The sequence below is a fragment of the Leucopleurus acutus genome (assembly GCF_964270905.1).
Source record: "Leucopleurus acutus genome assembly, chromosome: 8".
Lineage (NCBI taxonomy): Eukaryota > Metazoa > Chordata > Mammalia > Artiodactyla > Delphinidae > Leucopleurus > Leucopleurus acutus.
Window position 1 is genome coordinate 72,017,872 of NC_139151.1, and position 24,460 is coordinate 72,042,331.

Below are 24,460 nucleotides of genomic sequence, written 5' to 3' on the forward strand. Positions count from 1 at the left end.
GATATAGCTTTTTAAGAGAAAAATCAACACTAAAAGAAACAAGTCATTAACGACAGTTATGGCTTATTAGAACAAAATGGTGAGCAAGGTCTAGGCTCCTGGCAGCCAGGTCCCTCTCACCTGCTCATGGCATCATGCTACCATATTTCTCTAGTGGGTCTCCATGAAGTCTGGCTGTGAGAATGTGAGAATGAGGATTAAATGAGACAATGCTGAGCTGCACTGAGATTCAAGCTGGCATGAAGCATCTGAAATTACATATTAGGGGTAACTTAACTTGCTCTGGAGGCTATATGAGGTATATTTTCAAACAGAACATAATAAACAATGACAAAACAAAATGCGGCTCTAAGACACACCTAAATGAAGGCTTCATAAGGTTGTCCAACACCTGAAAGAAAGCCCCCCTTCACCACCACCCCCAAACAATATACAACATGGAAAGGAAGGTAAGTTTTGGGATCCTAGAGGTAAATGAGTACAAACTAATGTAGAACAATCTTACTGTACAGCAAAACCCTTTTAAAAGTGAGAATACCTACATGTGATGAAATGGAGCTTCTTCTACTGCTACAAGCTGAATCCAAAGGTTCAAATTTTAAGATCAATTCTTCCAGTTGGGAAATCAGATCACCATAGGTTGTTAAGTCCAGCTGAGATTTCAAATGTTCCAATTTATCTATAGTCAAAGTTTTTCTTCCCTAATAAAACGATAAGTAGAACCAATAGGAGAGTTTTCTGTTTGTAACTAAATCTATATTCAAATGGCCAATACATTAAAAGAGGTCTACATAGAACATAAAATCTCAAAGGTGCTTTAAAAGGCTTTAAAAGCTAGTAAAAGACTTAATAAGAATTCTCTTAGGAACTAAGAATTTAGAGTTACTGTACATATAATAATTTCACTTAAAACAAGGCCTTGGATTTCCCTGGTGGTGCAGTGGTTGAGAATCTGCCTGCTAATGCAGGGGACACAGGTTCGAGCCCTGGTCCGGGAGGATCCCACATGCTGCGGAGCAACTAGGCCTGTGAGCCACAACTACTGAGCCTGCGTGTCTGGAGCCTGTGCTCCACAACAGGAGAGGCCGCGATAGTGAGAGGCCTGCGCACCGCGATGAAGAGTGGCCCCCGCTTGCCACAACTAGAGAAAGCCCTCGCACAGAAACGAAGACCCAACACAGCAAAAAATAATTAATTAATTAATTAATTAATTAACTCCTACCCCCAACATCTAATAAAAACAAGGCCTGAAATTCAAATAAATTTGTGGGTAAATTTGATTTTTTTTTAATGGAAAGTATACAGTTTTTCTCACCCCCATCCCCACTCCAGATTTATCTGTCATGTTTCCTTTGGGGATTTACTGCTGCTTAATCAGCAGGCTAATAAAGACAAGCAACTGCGTAGCACAATCCTGCAAGCTAGAATGGTTTTAACAACCCAGATGAACATGTAAGCTTTCTGACTCACTCTGCTGGCAATGACGGAATTCTGGAAAAGACAGCAAGTTTGAGCAGCCAGGTTCCACAGGCCTCTCCTTAGCAGGCGTTCCACACAACGTTCCACAGATAACAGGGAAAGATGGGAGACCTTCCCATTTAGGTGCAAACAGAACAGCTCATTCTTACAGACAGCCACATCCTGAATATCTACAAAAACCACAGGGGTGAACACACAGGACATTAACCAAGTACTCCTTTTCCATTTTTGCAATGGCTGAAATTATTCTAATAGATTCATTTTCTATATAGGGTTTGGCTTGATTGAATTTCACTTCTATTTTTATACTTGCATTTCAATGAAGAAATCATATCTTAGACACTATTCTTTTAAAAAAGATCAAGAATAAAAGAGACAGAGAAAGAAACATCTCTCTGATCTAAAATCCTGTTTTTAAAAATGCTATGTTTTGTGAAAAGAAATTGGGACTTTAAAAGGGGGCACTTCGGAGGCCAGACTATCACATTTCTGAGTTACAAATCTGATACCAGTAACAGATTTCAGTGCAGTATGTAAATCAACAAACTGTTCGTGAAAAAACACCTGTCTTGGCAGAATACCATGAAATGACCTAAAAAACTAGTTTTCACGGGACACCTTTAGGAAACTTAATTCACGAGAAATCAGTATGTAATGGTTCCTTCATCTTTTTTATGTTTTTACAAAGTAGAAAATGACTCAAAAGTCAGGATACACTCTCTGAGCAGTCATGTTAAAAATGCTAGATGTATTTCCTCCATTTCTGGTTTAAACCAGAAGAATACAGAGATTGACTTTCTCTGCCTCAGCCACATAAAATGGCTATTGTTCCCACTTTTCAACCCTAAATTATTAAGACACAAAACAGGAGTTAAAGCAAGACTTCTAACAGGGATAAATATTCAGGGTAAGTAGAGGGAAAAATTAACCCATTCAATTCTTAGCAGTGGTTGCTAATATTTAAGAATAAATGAAAATTGTATTTAAAATAACTAAATAACTATACGTAGATTCACAAATGTATACTTCGTAAGTATCTTATAATGGGATACACCTATGATGTTAATCTTTAAAAGAAATGTCACCTCATTCTATTTTCTACTTCTTACACTGCAAGAGAATCCTCCTACAATAATTAAATCTTTCACAAGCATGCGATTAAAAATTACATAGGAAGAAAAACACAATTACCCTTGACTTCACTCCAAAGAAGAACTTGAACATTCTGAGGAAGGAAAATATAAATTCCTCTTTCTGTCCAGGTCAGCACACAGTGCTCACTGCAAGAGAAAATGGAAGAGGTCAAGAGAATTGTAGTTTGCTCGGAATCAGAAGTTCATAATTCCCTGATTTCAGACCCTCACACTAGCTATTAAAGCAGAATCAGCCTGTACAAAGAAAGCAACAGTTGATCCAGCCAATTACATCCTACCACCTCTTTTCTGTCTGTAACAACAAGCCAGTAAAAGATAGCATAATATGATACCAAAGTGGGAAAAATTCAGATACACGAAATATCTTCTAGAAAAATAAAAGGCTGGTATCTTACCTGACATTTATTAAAGTATCTAAACTTCCCATATCTGGTATGACATCTAAAACAAAGACTAAACATCACATCTAACCACCAATCACTGCTCTAGTGAGCCACTTTTAGGGAGGATAATATATATATATTTTTAAATGTGTTTATTTATTTATTTGTTTTGGGCTTCATTGGGTCTTTGTTGCTGCGCGCAGGCTTTCTCTAGTTGCGGCGAGCAGGGGCTACTCTTCGTTGTGGTGTGTGGGCTTCTCGTTGCAGTGGCTTCTCTTGTTGAGGAGCACGGGCTCTAGGCCCGCGGGCTTCAGTAGTTGTGGCTCGCGGGCCCTACAGCGCAAGCTCAGTAGTTGTGGCGCACGGGCTTAGTTGCCCCGCGGCATGTGGGATCTTCCTGGACCAGGGCTCGAACGTGTACTCTGAGTTGGCGGGCGGACCCTAATCACTGCGCCACCAGTGAAGTCCCAGGGAGGGCAATATTTTGATGTCCTTAGTTGTTTGTGGGCAATAAAAGGTTGAAAACTACCAGTCAACTATGGGAGTTTATTTTTTTCATTAAAGGCTATACCAATATTATCTAACCTTGTAGCATCTCATCAAGATAGGAGTGTTATCCCTATTTTACAAAAAAGAAAAACTGAAGCCCAGAGAGAGAAATAACATGTTGAAGCCCATTCAGTATGAATACGGAAGAGTCAGAATTTATACCAAGGACTGTCTGGCTCCAAAACCTGGACTTTTTTCTCCATACCTCACAGAAGCTACTTCTACCCTCATTTATCCTCACTGACCCACCCACTGTTATCTGGAATCCTGATCATTCCACTTAACTACATTCTTGGAAAGTCACAGATCTCCTACATGCCAAACCCAATAACCTACTTTCTCATTTTCCTTCTTGATCCCCAAGCAGAGGCCAACTCTGCAGACTGTTCCTTCCTTCCTGAATCTCGCCTTCCTAGACTCTGGACACTACTTCTTGGTCCATCTTCTTTTCCAGTCCTCTGGTACTCTCCATCTCTGCTCATCTCCTTCTATACTCCTTTGCTCATATATCTCATTTACTCTCTCGAGGCTGCTATTATTTTTTTATACACCACTGGTAATCCCCAGTCAGAGCATTCCCCATATATAACAGTCTCATTCTAGTCACCACTTAAGCATCAGCAGCAGTTCTACTGCCCTTTGAAATCCTCCCCGACAGCCCACAGCACTCTCCCTCCTGCACGCAACCTATTTCTCATCAACCCCGCTCAAACGGCACTTAATTATGTATTGCACTGTCACAACTCTTACTTTTTATTGTTGTTAAACATTTTCTAGAAATAAACTACATCTCTCCAACGAACTATAATCTTGAGAACAGGGACTTTTTTTTAAGTTTATGCCTCCAAGAGTACTAAAAAAGGTAACATGTGGCGATGAAACTAAGGGCGATATTTAACGGGAATTCGGTCCTCACACAAATGTTAAACATTTTGCCAATATAAGATCAGATCACTGTCCCTATGGGAAAGTAATCTTTGTCACAAAGAAGGAAGAAATCGTCAGAATCCTAGTCCAAAATAAGTAAAATTGGAAGGCTTCCTTTAGGAGCCAGAGGGGAAAAAAACCCCAGAGGCCAGAAGATCCCTGAATAAAGAGACACAGGATCAGGATTTTGACACTGAACTTGACATGCAGCTTGGAAAGATTCCTTAAGAATAGGTGGGGGGTGGGGGGGACTAATATCAGAGCTGAGACTTGGTAATTTACACATCCCTCATCCCCTTCCCCTTCACTGATAATAAACAGACAGGGACACAAGCCTAACAACATTGTTTAAAAAGTTAAGGGAGAGAAAGTGACATCAGTGTACCCCAAAGAAAATGAGGCATACAAATTTGCTTCCCCGTAGAACTTGTGGGTGTAACAGTGAAGGTTACCAAAACACAAGTGTACACATGGGAAAAAAAGTAAAGAAAAGCCCTGCATAACTAATGTTTTTTCAAAAAAATCTTTGTGAAACTCTTTAACTTAGCCATTATTTGAGAACCTTCTATGTGCCTAGCACTGTGCCCATAGCAAAGGAGTTGACAATCTGGTACTGGGATGGATATTCATAGTACAGTGAAACAGGGTGGTGACAGAGAAATGAACAAGCTGTGACAACAGTGCAAGGGAATAAGTGTCTAACGCGAGTCACTGGAGGAGTCCGTAAAAGCTTCAAAGTGGCATTAATTATTGCTTAAGCTGAGGAGTAGGCAGAGCCAGATCATGCAGGGCTTTGAATGCTATGGCAGGAACTTGTATGGGAGCTTTAAATAGTTTAACTCAAAGGAAAAACACTACCAGGAGAACCAAGCAGACTGGCCTTGCCATTAGAAAACATACTCTTGGGTAGGGGACTTCCCCACACCCCACATATCACACCATAGCCAACAAATGTTAAGTGTCTATGATGTGCCAGGCATTATGCCAAACACTGAGAATAACACAGTGAACAAAACAGACATGATGCCCTCAAGGGCCTTACTGTCTAGGAGTAAGAGAGGCATAAATACTGTTTGAATATGTAATTATAAACTGTGATAAGTGCCGTAAAGAAAGAGTTTTTAATATGCTTTATCTAACTATGGGCAAATAAATAGTGGTCTTTCTCCCATAACTTTTAGGATGAATTATGGACTTGTGAAAGAGTTATACTGTTTATAATTTATTTTCAAATATTGCATTATAGGTAGTGTGACATACACATACGTTAGTTAGGGGCAGTTAGTTAACATTAACATTTCAAGTGTTTTTTAAAATTACATTCAAAGCACGGTTAGTTAGCCTTTGAAAGAACTCGATCAGGAGCCAAGCTCCAGAGTACCCTATACCAGCTCTAAATAACATTCTCTGAATCTGCATTAGGGATCTTATTAATTAGCTTAAGAGATATTAGAAATAATATTCTGCTGTTGAAATAAGAAGGGTTCAAGACACACAGATTGACTGGAAATCATACGCTGGCATGCCCATGCTTGTAGAACAAGTTGTAAGAACTGGCAAGCCCAGCAGTTGATAGCTTTAAGTGGCACTCTGTGCTGCCACTTAATAGTGGACTTTTTTGTACCTAATCCAACTAGAAGGCTAGCTGAACTCAGATGTTAAAATATGGCTGGCTGGATCCACCTTGAGCAGATCTTTCATGCAAAGTACCTGAAGAATAGAGAGCTGAAATTTCAGCAAGCTTACAAGAACAAGTTCTACAACTACTTTTGTGCCTGCCTACTAAGAAACATACATATGCAGCAGACTTCAGTCTGAGACTTGCTTTCACTGGAATATTCCACTAGGGAGAGGAGGTTATGAAAGAATGTGTATCTACAGCTCTGAGCTCTAATTTGTCAAAAGTTCTCGACAACTGTGAAGTGTCCAACTGGTTTAGGCCAGTTCAAAACAGAAAGGGAAGCATATTTCTATGCTTTTTTTCATTCCTCTTATATGTAGAACACTTCACATAACACAGTCATTTCCTAATTTTCTAAAAATGATTTAGTACAAAAACAAACTTGAAAAGCTAACTACCTTGAACAAGAAACAAAGAGGAAAAGTTAAGTGTTCATTTTTTTTTAAAGGATCGAAGGGAGAAACTTACCTAAGATGTAAGAGTTTGGGGAAAGACAAAGACTGGGAGGATCCAACCGCATGATCATACTGAGGTTCTGATCTAGGAAGTAAACATGATTAATGATTTAATCAAAATATAAAAGTATCTTTTTCCCTATATAGGAAAATTTCTGCCTCCAAAACAAATTCAAGAGCCTAACTGCATTTACCCTTATTGAATTTGCTTTAAGCATATGAAAGATAATTGATTAAAGACTTTTTGGTTTCTCTGAATCTTTTAATAAAAATTCTACTTCACTCTTAAAAGGCATGATAAAATCTTTAACTCATGCAGAATATCAGAGGTTTCAAACCAAACCCTCCCTGTAAGTTCCTCAAATACTCCCTACTGGCCATACAAATCATTACCTTAGATTAATCACAGGAAGAGGTGGTGATGAGAGGAGTTTCTTAAACTGATGTGTACTTATAACTTCTCCATCAAAGTTCACTTCCCACATCCTGGAGCCAGGGCGGGCACAGTATATTAGGGGCTGCTGGCTGGCAGAACATCTTCCAGGGAAGAAACAAGCTCCGTATTCTCCATCTCTTTCCTTGTTTCCAATTTTCCAAAATTTTTCTCTAATACCCGACCCCCGCAGAAAAGAGAAAGCATGTTTACTCACAAAAAAGTCAAAAGCAATGGCACTACATATCGGCATGGCCATAATAACCCCACCTACAATGTCCCCTCTCTCCTCATATTAGCAATTTACTGGAAAGAACAACAGAATGGAAAGGTCAAAATAGGGTTCTAGCTCTGATTTGCCATTAACTATTTCTGTTACAGAAAGCAAATGACTTCAAGTTAGTACTCAGTTTATTATCCACAGAATGTGAATGCTCTTTTCAAAACTAAAAAGTAAGTGCTACCAAACCATTTCCTACATCCTTAAATCCTACTGACTGCTTTCCAAATCACCTTGTTCTTTGGCCACTCCATGGAGGCTACTGATCTGCCCTGTCTCCAGGCCACTCCTCGGCCACATATACCCAATAAATGCCTCACTCTTTCCTCAAAATGCTAAGTCCTTCTGAAAGGCTGTACCTTGGAACATTCTGTTCCCTGAGGGTTACCTGAGCTAGATATATAAAAGAACTGCATATACAAAACTGCCTGAGAACATGGAAGGTGAGAATGAGGATATCTCTTTCCAAACACTCCTTTACTTATTCTTCATAAATTAACTCCACCATTCCTCCTCTGACAGACTTCCTTGACTCCTATAAGCAGAAGGATATGCTTCCCATGCTATGTTTTCAAAGCATTCACCACGTTACATATGGTAGTTGTGTCTATTTGAACAGTAGATTATGACTTTCTTCAGGACAAACGTCATTTCTTTTTCCTCTTTAGCTGAACTCCCAGTGCACAGCACAGTAGCTGGCCCACGGAAAGCACTCAGTGCCTTTTGTGCTCCATAAACTCAAACTGTTTATTTGGACAATGGCCTGATATGGTCTCTAGCATGAACTTTCTACATGACCTTAGATAATTCAATAAATATCCCTGTACTTATTTGCTTTATGAATAAAATATAACATCAGCTTTACTAGAAGAACATGGATGTGAAAGTGCTTTAAAATGTATACAGAGCAATACAAAAAGTTACGGTTTTATTACCTATGTTCCTTATTTGGGAAATAAAATATATTTCTTGCTTATTTCACATCCTCTATGGTGCTTAACAACAGTGCTACTAATTCAGAGGAGTGCAATAAATATTTCCTGAGTAAACCAATACAGTCAACTCATTCTCATTTGCATGCTCATTAATCTTGCTTTCCACATTTTCAAATGACATGTGACAGGCACAAGGCTAGGTATTTCCTATACATTATCTTAGTTAATCCTTAAAACTACCTCTACATTCTGGATGGGGAAACTGACATTTGGCAAGGTTTAAGAAGTGGTAGAACTAGAACTTGAAACCATATTGTCAGGCTCCCTTATCCAATGTTCTCTCTACTACAACATAATTCTTTGTTTCTGTTTGTTCTATTTCCTCCTGGGATCCACCCTGTTCATTAACAATACTGACAGAAAGTAGCAGGAAAAGCAAACTCATACCTCACTTCCGTTAGTTATTAGGAGCCTTTGTTTAAAAAAGAAAAATGCTTCTTTGTTTGGAAGGGAATATACCTTGAAACAAAACTTAAAACATACATAAAAATTTTCAATTATTGTACTATCCATGTACCCCCAAACTGAATTCTAGCTAACAAAGTAGGCATTTCTAAAACATGTTATTTTTGCAGTTAGTTACTCTCATAACCAACTCTAGCCACAATCCTGTAAAATGGGAGCATAAATGATTAGCAACTGTACTGCACACAGGGAAGAATAAGCCTCCACTTAGTTAGCTCTTTATACCATTTGACTAGATTCTCAAAACAACCCCAATAAGGTGTTCATTCAATGCAGTGTTTTGACCATTTGTCAGAATTTCAGCCAAATTTCTGAATTGGGCTGTTTGGTAAACTCGAAAACCTATAGATGAAGAATATTTGAGAAATTTGTGAAGCTAACAAATATTTTACCAAAATCTCAAGGATGGATTTAATGGCCAAAGGTCCAATGTCAAAGAATATACTAGAGGTAACAGGAAAGGCACAAAATCAAGACGGAAAGATTCTAGTCTGCCTCCTCCCAGCTGCATGATGTGAGGCAAGCTCTATCACTCACTAGGCTTTCTGATCGGCAAAAATGAAAGAGTGACACTACATGATCTCCAGTTCTGTAAGTCTAACTTCATCACCGATCTACAGTCTGAAATAAGTCAGAACCAAGTACACCATCCTTCCTACTAATTCCAGGTAAACTGATCCTTCGCATCTCAAAGCCTTGCCCCTCTGCTGTACAGCTACGTTCTCTGATACCAGACATCTGCAACCTACTATTACTGGTCTCCTTCCCACATACCTTTCTCATCCCAAGAAAATTTTTAAAAAGTGCATCCTCTCCTCATCCTTCCCTCTACTAACCCTGACAGTCAACATACATTCCTTCAAAACTTTTGGAGTCCAGTCTCCTACTTTCTAGAATAGCAGTCTTCTAACTGAGATACAAGAACCCCTGGAAAAACATAAAAAGTTTCCAATCCTTGATAGTTCTAAGGGAATCAATTTCCAAACCCTGATTTTCTACATGTACACTTTCTTAAAATGATCTGAGAACCCACATACTTAATTAGTGTGACATTTAAGACTGTCACTCTCCATGTGGTGCTAATTTACCAACGTGATCTCCCACGACTCCCCTACTCAAGCCAGAGGACACGTTTTAGAATATGCCTAATTCTTTCTTACTTCTCCCCAAGACGCTGTTCCTTCCTGCTAGAATATCCTATCCCCTCTTACCTCTCTTCCTTCAAACTTCGCCTATTAAATATCCTCAACAAATTACTGAAGCTGGCTAGTGGGCTCACAGTGGTTTATTATGCAATTCTCTCTTCCTTTGTGTGTGCTCAAAATTCTCCACAATAAATTTTTAACAGAAGGGCTGGGTCCTGAGGAATATCCTAGCTGGACAGGGCCAATGGAGGGGGAAAAAAATGCCCAGTGAATATTTCCCTGTGGTGAGAATGGCTGAAGAACTTAAACACAGCAATACACAACATTCATTTCAAACCATTTCCTATTCTGTTCTGGTATTTCACAGCTACCGCCAATATACTCCTTTGCCATTCATTGGACCTTTGGTTCCACTGTTGAGATTTCATTAAATATCTGTCAGCTTCATAAAGTTCTTATTTTTCATCCAATTTTACCCTATAGTAAAATTCTATTAAATACACAACAAATTTCAACAACAACAAACTCAATCAAGGAAGACTTCCCAATTCCCCATATAGAAACAGGCCTCTGTTCGGTCTTCCCACATGACACTTAGACCAGGCTTCTTGGTAGAGTTAACTGAATATTTGTCTTAGTCACACACTGGACTATGTCACTCTCCTCTACCTCCTCTCTACTCACTAACATCAGCTTGCACACAGGTGGTTCCTTATCAATATCTGTATAACTGAATTGAGGGGTTTGGGCGAGATGACTTCTTTCCGGGACTAAAATTCTGTATTTCCAATGACTCATGGTTAGTCAATATACCTCTCAGTATCACATAAGAAGCATCGAGTAAGTGAAGATATAAGTAATCTTCCATCCAAATAATCTAACTGGACAACACAGGAGTCAACTGTTGTTATTGTGTGAACAGGAAACATCACAAAGGCAGCAGCCGCCTAAAGGGGATGTGACAAGGAAATAAAGTTTATTTATCTTTACGTATACACATAATTCCCTTCTCTTTAGAGAGAAGGGGATTATGTGCTTTTACATGAAAACAGCTTAGACAGCAAAATAAAAACTTTAAATGGGCCAAAATTAATTTGCCTGTTAGAATATCAAGTTTCACTCATTTAAGTTTTGTGAAAAAATTTGCTACATAACTGCAGAAGAGAATTCTTAAGGCTCTGTTTGTGATTATCTATTCTTAGAAGTTGGGAAGAAAAAGATGAAGCAAGTTTTAGAATACGTGAGACAATTTTTCACCTGTAGACAGTACTTCTCCCTTTGGAAAAAAGACAAATTAGAGCTGTAGTAAGTGTAGAATTCCAACTGTATATCAAAAATATGTTAGGAATCAAGTAGTAACCTTGATGGGTCATCATGAATATTTAATTAATACATCAAGAATATTCTGATGTGTTAATTAAAATAACTTAGCCAATAGTAGTTAGATCTCTTCTTCTCTACCAGGATCCTACATGCAAATAAGCCAATGAGAGACAAGTCCCCCATTTCTGATATCATAGCTTTGGAGGAGAGGGACAGCGAGGAGCAGGCTGGCTCTGCCTTAATGACAGACTGGAGCATTCTGTTAGGATAACTTGAGACTCAACTTTTCTACTCCAACAACTGTGGCAGGAAGCCTGGGGAACCACACTGCTTAGCGTAATCCAGGAGATGTCTTTAAGATTCCATTCACAACAAGTTACATCCATCCTGAGAAAATACACCTAGACCCATAAGTTTCTTCTAACCAGGGACCAGGAGAATAGGACCCTGGGCAATTGGTACCATTTCTATGTTTGCCATTTTATTCACACAACTAATAAACAGGCATCTTTTCTTTTTTCTTTCTTTCCTTTGTTTTTTTTTGGCTGCGCCATGTGGCATGCAGGATCTTAGTTCCCCGACCAGGGATCGAACCTGTGATCCCTGCATTGGGATCACGCAGTCTTAACCACTGAATCGCCCGCGAAGTCCAGCCATCTTTTCTTTCTTAACAGCCTAGTATTAAAGGATGCTTTACTTAAATGAGCCATGAAGGTGAATTATGGAGTAATATAATAGACAACTGCAAATTACTGAAGTTAGCTCACAGAAGCCATTCTGTAACAGTGTCAAGCTAAACCAGGGTACCATATGCACTACATGCAAACAAGTCTTCTCAAAATTCATAGTCTGGGCTCTAGATCAGTCCCCAAGAGATACAGTAGGTCAAATTGTGTCCTTTAATTGAAATTCTGTGAGACAACACCTTATATCTCACCTACATACACAAAGAACTGGACTGGTTCTCACCTTTGCTTGTTTAGAAGTGTTGAGTTTGATGGCAGAAACTTTCCCCATATGATCACCTATAAAAACTCTAAGAATAGCTGTATCCCAACAGAGAGCTGTAACTTTTCGGCCTTTGTGTTCTGAAGACACATAAATTCGTTCTGGTTTCCCACGACGCTCTTGATTTAATTCCCAAACAACTACAAGACCTTGACTGCAAGTATTGAGACACAAAAGCAAATTTTTGGCAATGGTGAAAAAGGTACAATTTCAATGCATCACAATATCAACTATGTTAAATATATAAGCAAATTCTTATTCTTCAGAAAAGAGGAAGTAGAAAGCCAAGGTATTAATTTCCTTGCTTTAGTCCACCAATCCAATATAATAGGAGAACTTAGATGTTCTAAATTATCCCTGTTACCTTTCTCTTTTAAGGTCACAGAAATGTTGTTGCCTCATATTAGTGTTTTCCACAGGCCCTAGGGTGACCAAGTGTCCATCCTGGTTTGCTTGCGTCTAAGAGGTTTCCTAAGACACGGGACTTTCAGTGCTAAAACAGGGTCAGGCCCAGGCACACTGGGATGGCTGGTCACCCTAACAAACACACAACTACATTTGTCAACTTCAAATGCATTTGGAAAAGATCAGACAGTTTTAGAACAGTTTCTTACCTGGTAGCCACAGCAACATAATCATCATCATGTAAACAACAGGCGACCTGAGAAATTGTACCTTCCTAGAGCACAAAAGGAAAAATATTAGGCAGCTCCTCAAAAATGGGTAATTTTTTACTTTTAAATCTCAAGTTTTACCTTCTTCTTTTAGTCCAAATGATCATTGATAATGGAGAAATTCAAATTTATGAAAGATACTCCGGATGGTACGTGACAGGGCTACCCTTAATCTTACCCTGTGCGAAAGAAAAAGCCTGTGCTTCCATCCTTCTTTCTGAATGAGATTGAGTCCTCCTCCTGAACTGCCCAAAGCCAACCATTTTCGAGACACAGCTATGCTCGTGCACTAAAAAACATGGCAACAGACAAGTGTGAAACTGTCACAGTCATTTAACAAATAAACTATGTACTGGAAATAAATACTGAGGATCTGTGTCAGGTTCCTCCCCGCACCCAACCCACCTGCCCAGTTAGACACCACATAATGGCACTCAAGCTCTTATTCTAGATAGTGAAAGATACAGAAGAAAGAACATTTTGGTTTTAAATTTTTAATTGAATCTCAAAATTGCTGAATAGGTTCAATTGTATAAATGAGTAATTTTCCCTTGGCAAAAGCCAGTTACTAGCCCATTCATCTTCTGTGCAATTCAGCTAGCTCATTCCAATACTGACCACAATGATGGAAGATCAAGTAAGTCTCTAGGGGATAAAGCAACCACTTTAATCACCTGCTCACATAAATCACTTCTCGTCTGTATAATCAGCACAAAATGTCCACAGCTTTGAGAGCAAGTGAGACTGCAGAGGACACAAATGCAAGTCAGTGTACTATTACATCTCCCCACACCTTCAGCCTACTGATTCTTCTCCTTACCCACCAGAGAAAGCAGTGGCCAGGCTGTGCCCAATACCCTGTGACAAAAATTATTGGTTGGTGAACGAACAGGAATTCCCAATCCTCTTCGAACTTGTTGCTTTCTACCGTAGAAGCTGGAAAACCTAAATCTTCACTTACCCAGTTTCTTTTGCAGCTAGGGGGAGCCCTGTGACTCAAATCCAGCTACTAAGACTAAGCCCTACTGGGGCTTCCCGGAAAGCTTTGCCCTCCCAGATAAATGGCCGAAGCTGAAGAGAAAAAAGCCTTTGTCCTCGGCCACCTCTTTCTTGCTTGAGATGCTAATGGAGACATTAAGACTGGAGCCAGGACACTTATCTTGCAACTGTGACCAACAGTCAATATACAGATGATGGTAGAACAGGAAAGATGGAGAGCCTGGGTCCTAAGGAATATCAAAGGCCACTACACTAAACCCAGAAACGATAACCTCCAACCAGGTTATAAACACCTTTACTGCTTAAGATATTATTGAGAAGGTTTTCTGTAACTTGCAGCTAAAAAACCTCTGATATCAACCCTCATAATTGTTGTCCATATTACTTTGCCTATTACTTCCTATTTTCCCTTTGCTCAGAGGCTAGAAAGGTGCTTTGGGGTGGGAACAAAAGGGTAAGAATGAAATTATTTTGGAATTGGTTATGAAACTGTTCTTTACCATGTCATTCCTGAGTTTATCAAATGAATTCAAGGTTTGAGGGAAGCACATACTCCTTCCCACAGAGCTAATTTTTAGCTAACTTTGTAAAGCTAATTTTTAGCTCTGTTCCCTAAAACAGAGGGGGTACATCAAACTCCTTGTTTTGGAACAAACTTAGTTTAATAGCAATGGTTCGTGTTGCTCAAAATGCAATGGGGTATACTCATTTATACTATTTTATTTTCAACTGAATACATTACTTTCTGAGAGAAGACAGCAAGATTAGAGGCGGGAAAATTCAGTAATCTATATCATAGTTTCCAAGGATGGGAAAGAAGAATTCAAACGATTGCTTGAAAAATAAATCAAGAAAGCACTATGAACATACTACTGCTATGTGAGGTATTACTAGCACAGGTAAGAACACCCAAGATTCTATAAAACATAAAGAACGGGGTCGGAGGGGCACGTAACCGAGAGCACACAAAAATATGAACGTGAAAATAAAACTGATATAAGGATCACGAAAATCACCTTTAGACGAGCGGAGTCCAGCCTCAGGGCTGAAAGTAATGGATCCAGAGACTCAAATTCTGCAAGAACATGGTTGTAGGACTCTGGTATCACTGGCACGGAAGTCATTTACCCAGAAAGATGAAACTACGTTGAGGGATAGGCACAGTATTCCTGAATAAAACCTGCAAAAATATAATTTAAGAAGCTCACCACTCCTTCAGCAAGCATTTAATGAACAGGTGGAGAAAACAGGGAAACATGAGAAAGGGACAAGGGTCCCTATTCTGGAGCTCCTTGGCATCTAGGTGGAAAGAAAACACACGCAGGTGACATTATAGGTGACCATCAGCTTGTACTGATTATTCCCTGACTCCTAAAACTCCCACAGAACGAAATCCAGATTCTCAAGGCCCTCCACAATCCTATCCCATTCTATTTACCTAACAGTGTAAACAGATAAAATAGACGCTTGCAGGATATAAGGGGAAATTTTGTCAAGCTCCTCTGTGGTAAAATAGCACCTCCAGCTGCAATTCTTTGAGCTGTAAATCTTCTGCTTTTAAGTCTCTTGTTAAATTCAATGGTTATCAGCCCACAGTTTAACCGTGCTTAATAGCAAAGGGCCTCTGGATAGCTTTCTCCAGCCTGTGAATAAGTGAAAAGTCAGGTGTGGGGAATTAGGCAGAAAGAGGAATAAGAGCTTCAATAAGAGGCCTGATAGGAAAGAATAGAAATAAGAATACAAGGTAGCAAATGCCAACTACCCAGTGAAGACTTTGTAAACTAACACAAGAGTTCTTACCTGTTCAACAACTCTCAAGTGTACATTTTTGTCAAATTACACCAGTTTCCAGAAGAAAGCAGAGTTTAAGAAAATTCTATCCATTAATTTTAACTTTTCCTCAATCCTTTGTTGCCTACCAAATTGAGAATAAAAAACAAATACTACAAAAAAATTCAGAAACAACTGTTTATGCTTAATTGTTTTTAATTTATACTTTGTGGTTTTAATTTTTTTTTTCAGAAACACATGTATTCACTCACTCATTTATTCAACAAATATATACTTAGCACCAACTATGTGCCAGGCATTGTTCTAGGTCCCAGAGATAAAACAGAGGACAAAACAAAGTCCTAACGTTCATGGAGCACACTTTCCAGGGGCAAACCATATATAAGCTTGCAATACTTTTTACTGCATACACATAATATAGTCTTATTTTCTGCTGGTAATACAGCTGATCTCTGCAAGGAGAATGGTGTTCTGAAAAAACAAAATTCTTTAGTAGTCCTCCTATACTCAAATATTTGCGAATTCCTAATCTAAGAAAAATCTTCTCTCATCCTTTTCACTCATTCATTTTATTAAGTACTGTAGATACAGAAAAATCAGGATTGCTAAGACAAATAGTTTTGCTCACCATCCAGTTCTACAAGGGTTACATCATAACCCACTACAGTTGCTGACCACCAGTGCACTGAGAGGAAATTAACAAATGGATGAGGCCCTCTGCTTTGGACAAAGCAGGCCCCTCATAGATGTATATCTCAGGAAGAATTTTAATCACCCCAGATTTTTGCACCTTCCCATACATAGAAAAGCACTAACATCATTAACTTGAGATATCTATTCTTTGTGATTAGCAGTAATCTTTTACCAAGATGTAGGCTTAACTTGCAGTTATTTCCTCGCCAAAAATCATATATAAACTGTCTTCTCTATATACACTATTAATAGTATGTATAAAATAGATAACTAATGAGAACCTACTGTATAGCACAGGGAACTTCTACTCATTGCTCTGTGGTGACCTGAATGGGAAGGAAATCCAGAAAAGAGGGGATATATGTATATGCATTGCTGATTGACTTTGTTGTACAACAGAAACTAACACAATATTGTAAAGCAACTATACTCCAATAAAAATTTAAAAATAAAATAACATAAAATATACTGTCTTCTCCCCTACCTCTTCAGAGCAGTTTCCTCAGGGCTAAGTGGCTGTTAGCTGGGCTATAGTCCTCAGCAAGACCCTGAATAAAACTTAAACTCACAACTCTCATCTTGTGTGTTTTTCTCTGAGTCGACAGTTTCTAGTAGAATATGAGGCACAGTGGTGCGAACAAGACAAATAAAATAATTCCTGAAATCAGTCACTTTATAATCAACTAGGGAGAAAAAGACAAATCATACACACACACACACACACACACACACACACACACACACACACACACACACACACACACACACACACACACACCCTCATAAAGGAAACGTAAGGAAGGTCCAATGTCGGAACTTAGAGGACAGAGGGATCACACTGAGTTAAAAGTAACCATAGAAAACTTCCTAAGGGAAGTAGCACTGGAGCTGATTAGGTTTTATCACAAGGAAAAAAGAAAGGGTAGCAGGTAGGGCAGTAATAAGCAAAGATACAGAGGATATATTTGGAGAATACAAGTTTAGTCTTTGGTTGAAACACAGGACACAAGCAACAGAAAAATGAAAGATAAAGCTGGAACAGTAATTCAGTCACAAGGTACAAGGCACTGTGAATCTCAAACTAAGGAACCTGCACAAATTTTAATTTGGTAGGCAACAGAAAGGCACTGAAGAATTTGGCGTTGGGAGATCACATAATTTCTGTGAAGCGCTGTGGGTAGACACTAGAAAACAAAGACTTGAGAAAAGGTGGGAGGGGTGGTGCGGAACTAAAGACAAGGCCTTTCAATTACTCAAGAAATCTGGTGGAGAAGGAGAAAACCTCTCGACCTTGTGAGCAGGGGAGACGCAAACAGATTTGCAGCTAAAAGAAAAGGCTTTAGAATGAAAGATTTGCAGCTAAAAGAAAAGGCTTTAGAATGAAAGGGACTGAAGGGACTTCCCTGGTGGTCCAGTGGTTAAGACGCTGTGCTCCCAATGCAGAGGGCCCAGGTTTGATCCCTGGTCAGGGAACTAGATTCCTGCATGCTGCAACCAAAGATTCCACAGCCACAACTAAGATCCTGTGTGACCCAACTAAGACCTGGAGCAGGCAAATAAATAAATAATTTTTTTAAAAAATGAAAGGGACTGAAAATACAAGAAAAAGAAAATAAAATCACTGTACAAGATCCTAAGAAAGACAGAAAGGAATGACATCAGGACCACAGCGGCTATCTCTTCCACTTGCAATCTTAAAACAATCTCTGAGACGGATAGACCATTTGGTCTTGATCTCAGTGAAGAGAGAATGACCTGGAAATTATGACCTAACAGAGTAAAAAACCTAGTAAGTTTCTATTTTTCGGAAAAAGACTTAATAGAGACGAGAATGAAAAAGGAATAGCATAAACAATGTCAGTTCTCAAGAGAAGTTGCTAGTGATAGTGTTGAGCCAACTCCAAATTTATATTTTTCTTTGCGTTTACTCTCTGAAACGACTCCTTTCCCTCCAGATCTACTTACTAAAATCTGCCCAGCCTTTCAGGCCCAGCATAAGTCCCACTTCCCAGAATTCTCAAAGTGGAAGACTCATAGGTAATTCAGTGCACACATCCACATAATTCAGGAATTAGTCTTGTGCTGGATCCCTGAACACTTTCAGCAAGGGAAAGGAAGTGCTCCCTCTCATGAAGCTGCCCATTCCACTCCTCCACAGCTCTCACTGTTATACGGTACTTTTTCTACTATTGGGCTGAAACCTGATGACTTGGAGCTTTTATTTCCAACTGTGGCTTCTACAGTTTAAGGAAATAAGTTCACTCCTTTCAAAACAGTCCTTCAGTATTTGAAAAGTGTTATGAGGTCTTCTAAAAATTCATCAACCCCAGTTCTTCCTGACCTGACAATGTCCAAATTCCTCTCTGTTCTGATCAGCCTTCCACACAAGAGCTTTAGTTTGCCTAAAAATGTGGTCTCCAGAACTGAACATAAATCTCCTTAAGTAGCTGGATACACAGAATAGAGTAGAAACACTAAGTTCCTTGACCTGGACACTAAATTTCTATGTTACATCCTAAAAAAGTATCAGACTTTTTTTTCCAGATATGTTTTTAAAGTAGCCATGTCACACTTTTTTTTTTTAACATCTTTATTGGAGTATAATTGCTTTACAATGTGCCATGTCACACTTTTGATTCAACAGAGCAAGCAGTTAACTAAAACCCAAAGAAATTTTCAAATAAAATGAATATAATCTTCCTAGCCAGTACCTAGATACAGTAGAATTGAGCTCAAATTGAAAGCTGCCATTAATCAAATGTGATAATGGATATAAAAAGTACCTAGAAAATTTAAAACTGTTCAAACCAGAACAGCAGAATGCTGATAACTGTTAAAGTTTGGTTTGGTGCACATGAGGGTTCGTTATATTATCCTGTCTACTTTTGTCTATGTTTTAAATTTTCTTGAACAAGATTTCTTATTGAAGTATAGTTAATTTACAATGTTGTGTTAGTTACAAGTGTACAGCACAGTGATTTCGTCACATATATTCAAGATTTTGTTAAGTATGTGCTTAACAACAAAAAGCTCTGTACAAACCTTTCATTCTATAAACTTTCTGTGCCTCCATGGTTTAATATATGCTGTTCCTTGAACCTTCCTCCATCTAACAAAACACTATCTTCCTGCAGATCCGAGTTTAACTATTACTTCTGTTAAGTCTGTCACACTGTTAGCCTAGCAAAAAACTAAGCAAATAGAAGGTGGTCATAAATGCTTACCAAAGTCAATGAAAGAACTTTTTGAAGTGTTGACTTGCCCAAGGTCACAGAGTTCACAAGTAGAGCTGAGACTAGAATCCACTAATCCTGAGTCCAAATCTAATTACCTTTCCATTTCCCCGCACTGCTCGATGGTAACTAAAGGAGCAGTAGAATCAAGAAGTCTTTTCTCTTCGTCCTAGTACTCATTTTTATTCATTTTAATGGACTAGTGTTTGCTGCGCAAACACCCAATGCAAATCACAGCTTTCTTTCTTCCCCACTAGGGGCGTGGAAGGAAGAGGAGGCAAAAGAGAAAAGAAAGGAAGCAAAAATTAAAGATATTATGCGGAGGGGAAGTACGAGAGTCCCTCATTCCCGTAATGGGGATCTTTAAACCCAAGTAACAGAGAACAACTCTTCACCTCAGACCAAGAAATGGCGACTCACTCATTCATGCACTCAGCATGCCTCGCACACCCCACTGCAGACAGTTCCTGACCACAAGCTCCCTGACTAGCGGAACTCCTTTTTAACAGCAGTAACTTTAATACTATACTCAGATCTCTTGAAAGGAGCCTCGGTAATCAAGTTTTCAAAGCCAGGCTCACAGCCTGTAGGTTTCAGCCTCTCTCCACCATCTCCAGGCCGGTAGCCCCCAAATTCCAATGGGTCACACCCTCTCTCCCGGCTGGGTGCCGTTAACACTCACCGCGCACTAAGAGCCGCACCTGAACTTCAGTCTCCCCTCCTGCTCCTCCCCTCCCTGGCTTACGTCATCCCGGAGCGCCGGGGACGCTGGGACAAAGCTGTTAACTGTACTTCCTCGTCACGTGACAGGTTACGCCCCTGCTGGCGCGTGGTCCCTCCCCCTCGGGCCGCCGTCGTGATTACGCTCTCTGTGGCCTGCAGTAAGCGGGCCGCTGCCGGCCGAAGACGCAGCGCCGATCGGAACCGGAGGAGCTCTAGGCCAAAGGGGTGAGCCAGGCAGGATCCCGGGACCCTTCACCGCTTAAAGCCGGCGAGAGGAAATGAAACAGGCGGGCACCGGCGGGGAAGGGAGGGAACTAGCGGAAGGTGTCATGGCGGCCGCGCTCTGGGGTCACGTGCCCCGCAGGCCCGCCTTGGTACTTCCGGTCACGTGCCTTCAGAGTTCTCGCAGCCAGCGATGGAGGCGAGACCCCCCGGTAACAGAGGCGGTGGCGACGGCTGCGGCTGCTGGGTTTCAGCCTCTTCCCGGCAGCGTCTCTAAGAAGCGCAGCGGAACTCGACTCGACCTAGCTCAGTAACTTACTCCTTGCCCAAGGCCGTAGCTCCCACCTGGTAAGTTTAGACCGAAGAATGGGGGTGGGCGGGCGGGTGAAGAGCTGACAGGCCTGGGGGCCGCAGGACGGCGCGGAATCTGCCTCTTTTTCCTGTGTCCCTGTCGCCGTTGCCACAACTCCCTAGCCTGCGGTCTCGTAGCCCTTTATTATTCTGACGCGACGAAGAGGCGACCCCTAATCTACTTGTCTGTAGGAAGCCTTATCTCTCCACTGAAAGCAGGGACTCGAAGATTTATTCAAAGCCGGGATCAGACTTGGCTCATGAGGATGAAGGACACGGAGGCCTCTCTGGGGCTGAGAAGTCCGTCCCGTTAGAAAATGTGCTGTTGAGTCTTTTGGTTTCTGTAAGGGAAAAGCTTTTACCTTAGTGTCCACACACCTTTTGCTTTACCTGTCAGACTTACCACTCTTAAAATCTTCTTAACATGTGTGCTAGGCCAACCCCCTACACACACATCACATTTTGGTCTGTGCCCAATTTGATCATCTTTAAGCACCAACACATGGAAGTAAATAATTATTTTAGAAATTCCCCAGTGTTCTCAGAGACTGCATTGTTTAAGGAAGTGTATTCAGTTGACTCTTAAATGCCCGCTTTAGGGTCTGTAAAATGGGGGGCGGGAGGAGAGAGATAAAAACAACCTTTTGCCCATCAGAAGACCCAGTTTTAAAAACATACAAAAACTAAGTGGTTTAAAATATACCTTGCAGTAAGTACTGATTCCATAAAGGAGTGGAACAATTTTTCCCGTTGAATTCTTACCAGAAACCCCAACATACAAAGCAGCATGCCATGGTGGAATTGAGTTTGGGAGCGCTCAGCCTCCCCTCTTGGAACACAGTGTGAACATCATGAACTGGGCTTTGGTAACTAAGCCAAAGCTGCCAACTCTAAGATCGATTTAAAAAAATCAAAACTAGAACAAATGAGATGGAGAGGTCACAACAGAGGGGAAGGTAACCTCTAGTATCAGGCTTATGGCTTACAAAAGATCTAGACTCTGGAAAGAACTTTGTACCTTTTAGCAGACCGAAATCCATTATTTGGAAGAGAGAATTTGGAGGCATTAAACCTGTTCTGCTACTCTCACTCATCTGACATTTGGCAGGGCATCAGACTGATGAGCTTTGAGTCTCTCCTAGGGGATATTAAATACATATGGTAGTGCTAATGTTAAAAAAAAATCCACACAAATGCAGAGAGGGCTCTTTAAAAATACTAGGAAGGTTGGTGCAAAGAGAGAGGAATCAGTTTAAAAGAATGCACCCAACGATCAGCTTCAGTCAGTTGTGGCTGCCTCCTGTACGACCTGCTCTCAAGGCTTATATCTTATCCCTGCTGGGCTGTCTTTACACCTTTTAGCCCTGCTTTTCTGCGCTGCTGGTTTTTCCCTTACCATCAGAATGTTGTCAGGTGTACCTTGAGCTTTCCTACCATTTTGACCACTATTTCTACTTCATGGATGCTGCTACTAGAAGTGTCTTTGGGGACCTCCTTGGTTTTCCAGTGATTAAGACTCCCTGTTTCCACTGTAGGGGGCATGGGTTCGATCCCTGTTCAGGGAACTAAGATCCCACATGCCACATGGCATGGCCAAAAAAAAATGTTTTTTTAATTTAAAAAAAAAACGAAGTGTCTTTGTCCCTTCCTCCTTTTTCTCTTTCCTGCCTGCAATGTGACAGTGTCAGGCATCCATCTAATAGTCCCTCCTTGCTCCATTTATGATTACCAACTGATTGCTCTTCTCTCAATTTTGGTATCGTACTCTTTGTCAGCATGCAGTATTTATTAGTGAATATGAGCATACTCTTCCCTCTATCTTGCGTCTCTGTCGCATTTTCCTCCTCCTGCCTCTCCCATCACTGCTGTAAAATGAAAAAGTGCTCGGTCTTAAAATTGCTACCTCAGTTATTCCCTTTAATATCTTCTTTATGTGTGTAACTATCCTTAAAACAGTACATTTTGGTCACTCTTTACATACTTTCAAGGTCTTATTCCCTGTAGTGCTGAATTGTTAACATTTTTTAGGATTGCCCGATGGCAAGCAGCATTCCAGTCTCCATTTTGTTGCTGGCAGACACAGAAGCGCTTTCTCTAATAACAGTCCTCCTTTTAGTGAGTGATAAGGAGTTTATATTTCACTTGTTGCCTTTTTTTCGTCTGCCCCATTTATCTCTGCACATTGGAAAAGGAGATGTAGGTGATGGAAATGCAGAGACATGAGATGTAGGAAATGGAAATTTAAAGATTTCTCCTGAATAGTTTCAAATTCTTCCTATCCCTGTTTACTTATAAGCCAGTTATTGGAATCTGTGAGGAATGGTACTCTGATCTGTGAGTTGAGAGCTTTAGTGCTTCCTGGAGTTTAGCCGAGGATGTATGTACAATGGCTTCTTGTTATGTATTAACCAAGACTGTATTCTTTTAACAACAGAGATCTTAAATTGATGTCATAGGTATTTATTGGACTATTCCTATGGACTAAAATATGCTGCTGGGCTCTGTATTGCCATGAATACAACACATGCAGCCTCTTCCCTTCTTTATGAAACTTGCGGTCTTTCGGGGAGAAAGGCATTAAAAGAAATACATTAAAAATTAATTGCAGGGACTTCCCTGGTAGCGCAGTGGTTGGGAATCCGCCTGCCAATGCAGGGGACATGGGTTCGAGCCCTGGTCCAGGAAGATCCCACATGCCACGGAGCAACTAAGCCTGTGCACCACAACTACTGAGCCTGCACTATAGAGCCCGTGAGCCACAACTACTGAAGCCCATGTGCCTAGAGCCTGTGTTCAACAGGAAGAGAAGCCACCGCAATGAGAAGGCTGTGCACCGCAACAAAGAGTAGCCCCTGCTCGCGGAAACTAGAGAAAGCCTGCGCGCAGCAATGAAGACCCAACGCAGCCAAAAATAAATTCATTAATTAATTTAAAAAAATTAATTGCAGTAGTGATAAGTGTTGTGAAGGGAAGAATACTGTAACTTTGAAACTTAGACAGAAAATGAGTAAAAGCTAGTTGATGGAAAGGGAGGAGAATGTGCAGAGGCTCAGCACAAGGCATGCATGTGCCTTTAGCCTCAAGCAAGTAAATATTTAACTGCAAATGAATAAATGCCTTTACTGGAGGATTTTGCTATTTAAAGAAGTCTTGTGGCAGATTATTTTATAAAGTAAATAATCTTTTAAGTAAAGCTAGATCTTCATCAAGCCACTTTGTTTAAATATAACTGCACCGGTGTTTTTCATAAAATATTCTGTGGCTCTTACAGAGTTCTACTAGAAAGAAGTTTTTGCCACCCAAGGAGCCACCTTCAAGAAAAATCTAGAAATCATAGAAGCCCTTGTAGGATGGTCCTACTGGTTCTATTAAACTTCCTAAAACTGGTCCTTGTACAATTAACAGAGGTGCTACAGATGACCAGGGAAATTTGCCAAGCAGGTTAGCTGTGAGACAATTGACTAGTTATTCCCAGTGTTCAATAACTTATCTCTGAT

At 40.2% G+C, this 24,460-nt stretch overlaps 2 protein-coding genes across 4 annotated transcripts in view; one reads left to right on the forward strand and one right to left on the reverse strand.

Annotated features, from left to right (window-relative positions):
* The window catches only part of HPS5 (HPS5 biogenesis of lysosomal organelles complex 2 subunit 2), a 44,740-nt gene extending 24,290 nt beyond the window's left edge, over window positions 1–20,450 (reverse strand). The window contains exons 1-12 of one of the 3 annotated variants that reach the window (XM_082845338.1): window positions 20,350–20,385; window positions 15,751–15,865; window positions 14,967–15,130; window positions 13,130–13,240; window positions 12,892–12,956; window positions 12,239–12,431; window positions 10,760–10,893; window positions 7,022–7,234; window positions 6,642–6,713; window positions 2,671–2,759; window positions 1,471–1,649; window positions 543–701 (exon numbers count right to left, since the gene is read on the reverse strand). In XM_082845338.1, coding sequence (XP_082701464.1) covers window positions 543–701; window positions 1,471–1,649; window positions 2,671–2,759; window positions 6,642–6,713; window positions 7,022–7,234; window positions 10,760–10,893; window positions 12,239–12,431; window positions 12,892–12,956; window positions 13,130–13,240; window positions 14,967–15,074 — 1,323 coding nt within the window. In that variant the 5' untranslated portion in view covers window positions 15,075–15,130; window positions 15,751–15,865; window positions 20,350–20,385. Of the gene's footprint in view, window positions 1–542; window positions 702–1,470; window positions 1,650–2,670; window positions 2,760–6,641; window positions 6,714–7,021; window positions 7,235–10,759; window positions 10,894–12,238; window positions 12,432–12,891; window positions 12,957–13,129; window positions 13,241–14,966; window positions 15,131–15,750; window positions 15,866–16,918; window positions 17,155–20,349 lie in introns of those variants that run through there. The other 2 variants (XM_082845339.1, XM_082845340.1) reach the window with 2 other exon arrangements.
* Window positions 20,451–20,796: 346 nt separating this feature from the next.
* The window catches only part of GTF2H1 (general transcription factor IIH subunit 1), a 31,046-nt gene continuing 27,382 nt past the window's right edge, over window positions 20,797–24,460 (forward strand). The window contains exon 1 of the mRNA XM_082845347.1: window positions 20,797–20,960. The gene's annotated coding sequence lies outside the window, so the exon portion shown is untranslated. The remainder of the gene's footprint in view (window positions 20,961–24,460) is intronic.